This window comes from Phymastichus coffea, unplaced genomic scaffold (genome assembly GCF_024137745.1).
Source record: "Phymastichus coffea isolate CEN01 unplaced genomic scaffold, Cenicafe_Pcof_1.1 PCOF00202, whole genome shotgun sequence".
NCBI lineage: Eukaryota > Metazoa > Arthropoda > Insecta > Hymenoptera > Eulophidae > Phymastichus > Phymastichus coffea.
The window spans coordinates 210,720-221,586 of record NW_026707013.1 but is presented as its reverse complement, the minus strand read 5'-3'; the positions used below and the strand labels follow the sequence as shown (position 1 = coordinate 221,586).

At 53.3% G+C, this 10,867-nt stretch overlaps 1 protein-coding gene across 1 annotated transcript; it reads right to left on the bottom strand.

The window, feature by feature from the left end:
* Positions 1 to 1,017: 1,017 nt before the first annotated feature.
* LOC131673858 (uncharacterized) lies at positions 1,018 to 7,917 on the bottom strand. The gene is made up of 4 exons (XM_058952197.1): positions 7,199 to 7,917; positions 5,458 to 5,685; positions 2,545 to 3,024; positions 1,018 to 2,473 (listed from the first exon to the last, which is right to left on the bottom strand). Exons 1-4 carry the CDS (start codon positions 7,475 to 7,477, stop codon positions 1,943 to 1,945), a joined length of 1,518 nt encoding a protein of 505 aa, XP_058808180.1. The 5' UTR covers positions 7,478 to 7,917; the 3' UTR covers positions 1,018 to 1,942.
* Positions 7,918 to 10,867: the final 2,950 nt, after the last annotated feature.

The window sequence follows — 10,867 nt, the reverse complement described above, 5'->3', positions numbered from 1 at the left end:
GAAAAGTTAATTTGTAAACTCCGTCATCGATTCTTATTTCGGCAACAGGTAGCTCGGTAATTAAACCTTGAATTAATTTTGGAATAAGCTGCTTGAAAAATACCGTTCTTCTATTGAAAAAAATGGGCAACAAAGCATGCCGCTCGTAATCCTATAAAAAATAACGTTTTCGTTTGAATAATAGAGCCCAAATTACAACGACAAAATAAACCGCTAAAAATTCGTCAACTTTTCTTTCGCGCCAAATCCATTATCTTCTCTGCCAAAAAGCCAAACTCCATATTCGGGGGGAGGAAAAAAAAAGAGGAGAATCGCAATCCGTCGTGAAAAGTTTGACGGGCGTCACGGTTGAAAAACTCAATACCACGCGCTGCTTTTCCGCGCCACGAAATTCCGAGGGCAGGTGCATCTCCGTCGCACGAGGTGACAATTAAGCATATAGGCCTCCTCTCGTCCGACATGCTTACCACGCCCATGCAATGGCCCTATCAATTATCGCCGGCCTGTAATCATTTGCTCCGAAAAACAGAGCGCGCGTGCCTCGTTACGACACCCCTTCTTTTTTCTCGATACTTAGCGTTGCCTCTTTTTCGATATGATTGCGGGGGGTAGGTGTTCGTAGTTATAATGAGGCTTTTTTTCTCTGCAATTTCATATCGAGGAGGTTGTTACGAAGTTGGGATCATTCGCGTATGATTTATACTCTTGCGAGTGGAGTAGTTTATTTCACTCACGATTACGGCGGTGATAAAGGACGCACAAAAAATCAAAGCCGGTTTTATTTTAACAACGACCCGAAGATTAGCTATAGAAGATAACAAGTCTAAATTATTCTCACGACTGTTGACTGATTAGCTGTGTTATAATAAATGAATTAATCAAAGAAAGATGTGCAGTGATAAACGTCGATCGCCGCACCTGCGAATACATGAATATAAGCAAGACATTTGAATAAACAAAAGACGCGAGGTAAGGAAATATAAGTGTTGGATAATAAATAAGACAAATATTTGCATAGTTCAATATTTGCGTGTATTTTTCACTGCTTCACTAAGTACATTGAATTATGGAGACCAGATTTTGTAATATATTTAGCAATTACAGACAACAATTAAAACGCTCGGAATCACAAAGTTAAGTTTTGCTTTCTTTCGTCCTAAAACATCTAAATCAAGTTTTGCTCTTTTCTAATAGCTAACGCTCTTCAATCACACTCTCTCCTATATCATTTGCATCTATATATATATATAAATTCGAATATACATATTACATATCGAGGACAATAATTGAAAACAGTTTATTTATTCATTCATTCGTCGACTTTTTTTTACACCTAGATAACGTTTGAAATAAATCTATACAATAATATAATCTGTGTGTGACTATTTACACATGTATACGTGTGTGTGAGTGTGTGTGTGTGCGCGTGTGCGTGGTGTGTAAGTTTATGCGTTCGTGCCTGCAGTGGGGGAAAATCGGCTATTCTCTACGCACGAATACGCCTGTTGTTTCTAATACTCATGGGAAGTTCATTCGAGAGAAGGATGAAGTTCGCTCGTCTCGCGCAAACCTTTTGTTTATTACAGAGTTTACATACGTACAGCCTTTGTTTGCGTTTACTCGTTGGGCGCTCGCGACCGCTCGGGCATTCGAGTTGCGCGCGCGGAGAAGTAGTGTCTCCTGTCGAGTCGTCCGGCCAACGCCGAGGAATCATCATCACTCTGCGACGGCAGCGTGAGCTTGCGACTCGGTATAAAGGAAAGGGGGGGAGAGTTGGGGGAAATGCGCTGGGACTGGTGCCGAGGAAGACCGGCAATTCCTACTTACTTCTCGTTGCTCTTTGGACGGCTGTCGCCGTCATCGTAGCAGCGGCGTTCACCGAAACCAGACCCGCGATTACAGAAGCATAATCGTAACGACGACGCGAGAGGGGAACAAGAATTTACCACGGCCTCCACATGCCCTCCTCATCCTGTTGCTGCTGATGCTGCTGATGCTTGGCCTGTTGCTCCAAGCTCTCTGCCGAGACCATGTCGGCCGTGGACAATTCCTGCTTGGGCGGCTTCTCGTCCAGTGGCGACTGCTCGACCAACGGCGACGACGACTCGCCGCGCTTCTCCGTGTCCCCGTGCTTTTGCTGGGCGGCGTATCTCGCGGCTGCAGCCTTCAGCTTCTTCGCACTGCTCGTAGTGAAGTCTAACGGCTGCTCCGACGCCAGCTCCATCCTCGGACTCTTGCTGGGTTTCAGCTGATCCACCGGCGGCCAGTCGGCCGGCAAATCGCTATCCATTAGCGGCCTCTTCATCAGCTTGTCCGTAGCTTTCAGCAGCGACATGTTGGTCGTGGCCCAAATGGCGGCGGGCGGGTTCGGCCCGATGTTGATGCCGTTGGCTGCCGCCGCGGCAGCCAATTGGACGTAGTGACTCGGCAGCAGGAAGACCACTTGTCCGTCCGGTAGTCGCGACGGGATGACCTGTAAAGCAAGAGCACGCTCGATAAATGCCCGGGGGGGGGGGGGGGGTTTCGACGTCCCCGTCCTCTCACCTGCACGACCGACAGCATGTTCGGATTGGCTTGAGCGACACCCGTCGGGTCGATCCCGGGCATCCCGGCCACCACGCCGGGGTGCAAATGACCGAAGGCCGAGGTTGGCCTGCTGCTGTTGTTGTTCTCGTCGCCGGGGGCCGTGCTGCTGTCCGCCCTCGCCGCCTCTACCAGCTCGGGTATTTCCTGCTTGATCATCGCCGCGCCCAACGCGGCGCTGCAGTGGGCCGCTGCGGCCGCCGCCGCCGCGACTTGTTGGTGCTGCTGCTCGAGCACCGAGACTGGCGAGCTCGGCCCGAGTACTCGATCTGTTACGCTGCCTGGACTCGAGCCTAAACCTGAGTCTGGCCGGGATCCCAGATCCAAGTCTAACTCTGAGACGCAGCTGTCCAAGTGGCGGAGTAGACGCTGCTTGAATGCTGGATCGAGTGGCGTTGTGTTGCCGGTTATTATGTCGGGTGCGTCGAGGTAACGGCTTACCTGGAATTCAACGTGAGAGGTGGCGTTCTGTTATTACTTTGAGCTCGTGCCGTTTCATTTTCTTAGTTATCAATGCTTTTCAGAAAAGACGTTCAGCCTTTGACATGCCTTCGTTCGGCTGAGGTAAAGCTAACTCGAGCGCAATATGCAAATTCATAGCCGCGACAGTGCGTCGCAAAACCAACGGCAATCGTAAACAAAGCTCCAACGAGCAGACCGTGGTTTTGGAAAAAAGAAGAAGAAAAAAAAGAATTGGCCAGCGACTAATTGGCATCGTCGACGGCGGCAAACGAACGGAAAACCGCGCGAGAGAGAAGCGAGCTGCAATATAAAGAATACACGAGGCAGCCGTCGGGGCATCGAAATTTCATCGTGACGCGCGCATAATGTAGCTTCCGTGCGTCACGTTCGCGCGGTGCGAGTGTGTGTCTGGCGGCGACGGCGTATTTTCTCACGAGCTCTCTGTGCTACTTTGCCTTTTGTTATTTTTTTTTTTTTTTTTTTCATCTTTTTTTGTTTTTCTGTTGTTTCAAGTGCCGGCCAGGAAACTTTATCGACGCGCGTGCTATATGTTGTTAAAAATGACGATTGACGGATTTCCGGATAGTAGGTTTTTTTTTCGGATGATGGATTCCAGTGTGACGTATACTGATACGTGAAAGATGCTTTTAAAAAAAATGAAGTGTTTCGCTGCACGTCCTGCCATAAACTAGAGTCAATGTAACCAGTTGAACGTAACGAAGTTCGATTTTGAGAATTGTCGGTCGAGTACGTTACAGCAACGAATGCAATTAAGAATTAAGCTCAAGGATCGAAGCTTCTGAAATAATTTCGAACAATTTCCACGTTAGCGGCATAAGCATTCGTCCATTTGTGAATCCGAACGCAGTGGTCACGTTCGACAAAGCGCCATTAATAAACTCATCAAGGATATATGGTAGTCTACTTTGCATCGGCCATAATCCACGTAGCTGTCAGTGAACCCAGAGCACGCCTCGCGTATACGGCGCGCCCGAAAATTCCAACGCGTCGCGCAGAAAAAAAAAGCGAGGGAGAGAGAGAGAGCGAACGAAGGAAGGCATCGGGCAGGCAGACGTACACACAGACACGTCCACCCACACAGCAAGTGTCGGCGGCGGGCGTCCTCGTCTGTCTGCACTTGGCTTGCTCCGTCCGCGTTTTCCCTTTCCCCGCTCTCCGCTCGACGGCGGCGGCGGCGGCGGCAGCGGCGACGGCGGCGACGATCGAACGAGCAGCGGCGCGCCATGTATATTTATACGAGAGGCGCGCTCGCTCGCACGCGACGGGGATTTTTGGCGTGCGACCGAGTTCGCGCCGACTGCGATTAATGACGCCACCGCGGGCGGCGAGCAGGTAGACGCGGCTTTTTCTTCTTCTATTTCCTTTTCTCTCTTCTTTCCGCCGTTGGCTTTCGAAGCGCATGCGAGATAACAGCTAACGGAAGAGCGATGACGACGGGGCTGAGCTCGAGCAATTTTTCGAGGCGAAAAGGCGCAACGACGAGCGATCGATTAGCGAGAAAACTGGCCCCTACCGACGGATCTCTCCGCGTTGCGAGGCGCGCGTGCTCGAGCAATAAAAACAAAGCGGAGCGTAATCAAGAGAAAGAGAGAGAGAGAGAGAGAGAGAGACACCGACGATTAGTCAACCAGCTGCGTGCGACGCGCGGTAATCGTTATCGGGACCGAACTTTTACAACTGGTACCGCCGACGAAAAGGAGTTCCGTTTGTTGTCTCCTGCGAACGCGAACGAAGCTGTACGCACACCGCAATCCCGTCGTTGGTAAAACCCATCCATCGATTGAAAAACACATGGAAAAAAGAAAAGAATAGCCGCGTAAAAAAAATCTTCTCCCCCTCCCTGCGCGTCGTATCGATCGAAGCAATCGTCACGCGCCGCGCATGTCATCGTGACAGATAAGACACGCCAGATAGAAAGAGAAAGAGAGAGAGAGAGAGAGAGAGGAAGAGCGCGCGCGCTTTCACACGGTCTGTAATATTTATTCGAGAGAGAAGTCGAAAACCTCGCGCGCCGTGCCGCCGCGTTAAATCGAGCGACGCGCGGCGCGGCGCGAGGCAGCTCCGATAAAGCGTGCCACCGGCGCTGATTCACGGCCTCAAGAGGCGCGCAGTCGCTGCCAATTTTCTTTTTTAGTCGCGCGACGTCGGCGCTCTCTCGCCGAAGCGCGTGCCTTTCGTCGGCGGGATTTCTCGACCTTTTGGTAATTCGATAGCGAATGGAATCTCACGGCCTGAGTAGAGCATGTGCGGTCAGACGCAGACCGCTCGAGTGCTTTCAGGTGCACGACAGCGAGGACAAAGTAATACCGAACGATTTGTCAGCGAGTAATTGTTATAAGCGTATCGGTAAAAATGGTAAAAAAGAAGTGAAAACTGCAAGGAAGAACCAACCTCTCTGGAACAATCCTGATAGCCAGCCTTGTACCTAGACAGTCCAGGTTGTGCAAGCGAGCGCTGCCTTTGCAGATGACGTACCGTCAGCTCGAGTATATCCGCCTTCTCGAGTTTGCTGTGCTTGGTATTTTCGAGGCGCGCGCTGTCCAGTATGAGCGCCTTTAACGCCGCCAGCGACTGGTTTATCCGGGCTCGGCGTCGTTTCTCCATTAGCGGCTTGTTCGCCTGCAAAACCATGAAAACAGTTGCTCTTCCTCGATTCGTTCTTTATCGCTAGTCAATGCGACGCGGCATCGTCATCCGCGCGGTTGCATAACCGCCGCCGATGTAATACAATGGCAAAGCAGCGGTCTAACGACGAAAGTGCATCTAACCGGCTGGGAAATAGCTCAGCGACAGGATCGACCGCGGCGTCTGCGTCCTCGTCCCGCAAACGCGAGCGCTCGCGTAGAGAGGCCAGCCTCGAAAATAAAGAAGAGCTCGCGAAAGCGAAAAGCCCAGGCGCAAACAATCGACTGGCGCTCCGGCGTCGCCGTCTTTCTCGGCTGAAAATTAATTATCGGTCGGCGCGGAGCAGCGGCAAAGTTGCGCTCGGCGCGCGGAAGCAAAAGGAGAAGCTGGCTCTCGCGCGCGCGAAGAAAGCGGACGGCGGAGCCGAGAGAGATTCAAATAAGAGAAGCGCGCCGGCACGAGAGACGACTTGGCAAAGTGCCCGCCAGACGCGCCGAGGCCGTGCATCGCTCTCTCTCTCTCTCTCTCTCTCTCTCGCTCCCTTGGCGGTGTGCGTGGTTCTTCGAGCGATATCCCCGCGGGGCTGACGAGCGTCGACTCGCTCGCCGAGCTCGGAGGTTTCTCGCCGACCGAGAGATTTCTCGTGCGGTGAAGGGGGGGGGGGGGGATATCGTCGAGGCGGCGCACGCGGAACAATTAGGTGCGGCGCCGACAGGACGCGGGCACGCCAACGGCCGCTCGCGGTCTCTTTTTGAGAAAACACAAGATACTCCGCCGCGGCTGTCGACGTCGGCGCGCGTGCACGCTGTGGTTCGTGCGTCGCGGCGAACGCCACTTCTCTCTCTCTCTCTCTTTCTCGCCTCACCGCGGATTACTGCGGAGAAAGAGGCGGAATGCCGGGAGCCGTCGTTAGCCGCGCGTCGCCCCTTCGATCGTCGCCGTCGCGCGCGCACCCCCGTCGCTTCGCGCGCGGCCCCTCGAGAGGCCTGCTAACCCACAGAGAGAGAGAGTGGAAAGTCGCCCCCTCGGTCCAGCTCATTAAGTGGCGCGTGCACGTGCACCCGCGTATGTATTATATGTCTTTTCTGTCCCCCTCGGGCGGCCAGCACCGGCACGTGCTTGCTCCGCCACTACTACACGCATGTACACTCACAGCGTAGTCGCTCTCTCTCTCTCTCTCTCTCTCTCTGCAGGTGCGTCTAATCGGGTTATCTTCGCAGGCCGCTCTGGCGGGATATAGACAGCTCTTCACGCGCGCGCCTAAATGACGAAGGTCCTGGTTTTTTTTTTATTTTTTCGTTATGGACGAGGACGCCGGTGGATGATCGGTACTATAATTACGTGCGGTTTTCTTTTTTATTTGAGAAAGCCGCGTTGGGAGGGGCAGGGGGCTTTTGGAAAAGTTGACCCGCAACCTCGATATTTTGGCTATTTCTCAAAGCGAGACGGCGGGACAGGTTGAAAACGTAAGCAAGCCCGCAAGGAAGAGCAGCGATAGTATACTCACTCTGCGTCCGTCGGCGAGTTTGGGACCGGGGCTGGGCGTAGTGCAGGGGCTGGGGTTCGTACTGTCGTCCTCGTCGACGAACAGACGCTGCTGCTGGAGCGCTTGCTGATGAAGCCTGGCAACCGCCGCCGCCGCCGCTACGACCGCCGCCGCTGTGCTCGCTGCCGACTGCTGTGTGCTCGGCTTCTTACCGCTGCCGACGCTTCCGCTACTGCCGCTGCTCGACGACGATTTATGCTGTTGCGGTTGGTGCCTGGGCGAATGTACGCGAGCGGTCATCGTTATCGTTGCTCCGGCCGAGAGCCCCTGCTGCTGCTACTGCTGCTGTGCTGCAAGCTCAACAGGCTCAGCATCGCGCCAGTGTTGCAGCTTTGGAAGTCCGACCCACGTGCTCCGCGCTGAGACGCCTTGTGCAGCCTTGTCGATTGCAGCGATCACGGGCGAATCGAAATCTCTCTCCGGCCACAGCACACGAACACACGGGAGATCGGCACTGCGAGCGAGCTCGGTTTTTCGTTTGTTTGATTGTTTGTTTTTTTTTTTTCTATTTTCTCCCTTTCGTTTTTTGTTTGTCCGCTCGTTCGCTTTGGCAATGTACGATCGTGCACTGGGAGCGCCGGGCGAGAAATCGGCGCGAGCCGTGGATAATCGCGCGCGTAAACAAAAAAGCTTGCGCGCTGTGGTGGAGGCGATGTAGGTCGGTGTTGACGCTCGGAGCTCTGTCGACAGACTGACTCGTAGCGCGAGAGCGCGGCGGGGGGTGTACAAGCTCGACTTTGCCCCCCCCCCCCTCCTTCCACCTCTCTCGCTCTATCGCTGAGCGAGGCGGCGGTCCGTAACTCTCTCTCTCTCTCTCTCGCTTGCTCTTCTGGGCTGCACGCGCGGCACGTTTCACGGGAGCAGTTCACGCTCGCGCGCGTGCGGCACGCCGGAGGCGCTTAGCGCTCGAAGCCCCCCTCTACCCGCCCGCCTCCTATCCACCCGCTATACCCGTAAAAACGAGAAGAGAGAGATAGAGAGAGACGCCTATATAGGTATACTGCGGTCGAGCTTGAGTGCGAGGCGATGTCGCCGCGAGTTGCGGACGATTTTCTCTCTCTCTCTCTCTTTTTCACGGATGGATGCCGACAAGGTTGTTTTTTTTTTAGGCAATGGCTGAAAGGGCGATTACACGGCTATCATATTTCGAAGGTTTCGCGCTCAGTGTAATTCGGGATGCACGCCCGCCGCGACTCATTTCGCGGGCGCTCGTGGCAATCCACGGCAGCGGGTGACCTCCTCGCCGGGGACTGACGCCGTCGCGGGTCGCGCGCGTTCGAACGGTCCTCCCGGGAAATCGCGATCGACGTATATGCGCAGGGCAATCGAGTTGGACCGGGACGAGCCGCGCTCGGCCGAGCTTGACCGTCGCCGCTCGCGCAGCGTCGACGCGCGGAATTAAAAAAAAAAAAAAAAGCCGCACGCATCGATCTCCGGCAAAGGTGAATAAATAAAAATGAGAGAAAAGGGGCAAAAGCGTATCTCTCTCCGCTCGCGGCAGCATCTCGCATCTGAAATACGCGGCAGGCGAGCTTAATCTCTGGCTGGCTGGCAGCGGCAGCGGCAAAAAAAAAGAGAGAGAGAGAGAGAAGAGCGTAGCCCGAGAGGCGAGGCGAGAGAGCCGCGATATAGATAGACGACGAGGCGGCATTGCACACACAGCCAGCGCCGCTATATAGCGATGAGCCTGGCGGCAGCGCGTGCCGCCAAGTGCTCTCCCACGCGAGAGAGAGAGAGAGAGAGAGAGAGAGAGAGAGAGAGAGCGAGCGAGAGATATATAGCTATACGCCTTCCAACCAGCAGGTCTCTTTGTCTGCTCTCTCGCGCTCGCTCTGAGTTTCGTGGATTTCCTTTTTGCACGAACTGCTGCTGCTGCTTTTTTTTTTTTGCCGCTGCCGCCGCTGCTGCGGAGTAGAGTCGGAGAATTTTTTTTAATTTTTTTGCGGGATTGAATTTTTTTTCCCTTTCGGAGCTCCTTTTTTTTTTACTTTTCGTCGAGGAGGGTTGGATATTTCGACGTTAATGATTGACTATATGCATGCGAGGGTTTCTCGCGCTCAAGAGATTCGATAGCGTAGCGGAGGAAAATTAAAGTTTATCGAGTGAAATAATTGGCGCTCGAGTTGGTGAACGTTGCAAGTTGAGTGACCGTTCGGCAACCGAAGTAGATGATTCGACTGAGAGAATAGAGGTGCGTTGTCATTGTTGTTCTAACGGAGTGAACGCGTCGGTTGCCCAAGATAACCGCGTGGCGCGTAGAATGGCAGGCGCGAAGCCTCCGAATTCGAAAAGTGCACGCGCCTCCGACTCGTGAAAATCCGTCCGGCAAGTCGCCAACCGTTCGGAGCCGACAGCGCCGGACTCGCGAACAGCAAGAACCAAAAGAAAGCGCGCAGCCTGTAAAACAATCATCGACAACAAACAAGCCAAGTCAGGGACTCGATGATAAAAATTCAGTAAGTCATCCGCCTCGTCTATTTTCCTCCAGTCGCGTGCGTCGCGCGTCGACATTCCAGCGGCGGCGACCGATTATCCGCGAGCGCGCGCGCGCGCGCGCGCGCAAAAACGCTTCCGTTCGTCCTTGCCTGCGGACAGCCTCGAGGCACGACTGCCTTGCGAAATCTCGTTTGCATTGCCGGCGCCTCGCGCGCGCGTTTTTCGGGCTCGCTCGCTCTCTCTCTCTCTCTCTCTCTCTGTCTCTCTCTCTCCTTTGTGTTTGTTTGCTCGCGTGCTTCGAGGCTTCGAGCTATTTATCGCGCTCGTCGCGCAGCCGACGGCGCGACAATCTCGTCTCGGCTGGGATTATTCAGCCGTGCGGCGTTCGCGCGCCATCGATGTCGCGCGCTTTTAATCTTTCACGACGTTAATCGTATATCCGGGAAAAAGAAAAGGGAAGAAAAAAAACATCAGCTTGCGCAACGCGACGCCTTATCCGGCCCGGTTAATCAGCGAGAAAGAAAATAGCTCGTTTTAGCGGCGCCGGATTACATCTGCGCCGCGCGCGCGCGAAATCAAGAATTTATGAAAGCCGCGTGCGCTCCGCGCGGCTGAAAAATTCACGGCGGCGAGCGAGAGACGCCGCGCGCTGAATATTCAAGCTCCGGCGTGGCGGAAAAAAAAAAACGAACGATCGATCGGCTATACAGTGAGCAAGCGAGAGAGCGAGAGAGAGTGAGAGGAGGAAGGAAAAACAACCGATTCGCGGCGCGACGGCGATTGTATATATACCTTAGCGAAGGCGGCCAATTAGCCGAAACGAGCAACTTGCTGAAAATTTTAGAGTTTGGAAGTTTTGCGAGGTCAGGATGTCTTGAGGTTTGAGAATATTTTTAAAGGTGGCAATTTGCTCGGTTTCATTTTGGGAATTTGCCATCAAAGTTTTTTAGAGTAGTATCGGGGTGATGGAGTCATACTTTCTTGTTGTTTTCCAATTTTGCGGAATTAAAAGTCATCATTACTGTTCAAATCTCAGGCAACTTCGCTTGAAAATAAGAAGCGCTTTGGTCGGTATAATTGGAGTTTGTCCCGCTCATAGCCGCCTAGGCAAGTCAGTAAGATCTCGATCTTCTTTTGGAAATGTCCAATATTTTATTACTTTCGTAGCTACAAATATTACCAAGACAAGCTACG

Excerpts from the sequence above, each read along its gene's own strand:
- LOC131673858 (XM_058952197.1), bottom strand. The coding sequence starts at position 7,477 with ATGACCGCTCGCGTACATTCGCCCAGGCACCAACCGCAACAGCATAAA. Across the intron at positions 3,025-5,457 it reads ATCAGGATTGTTCCAGAGAG|GTAAGCCGTTACCTCGACGC; the intron begins GTTGGTTCTTCC and ends GTTGAATTCCAG. Across the intron at positions 2,474-2,544 it reads ACATGCTGTCGGTCGTGCAG|GTCATCCCGTCGCGACTACC; the intron begins GTGAGAGGACGG and ends CTTGCTTTACAG.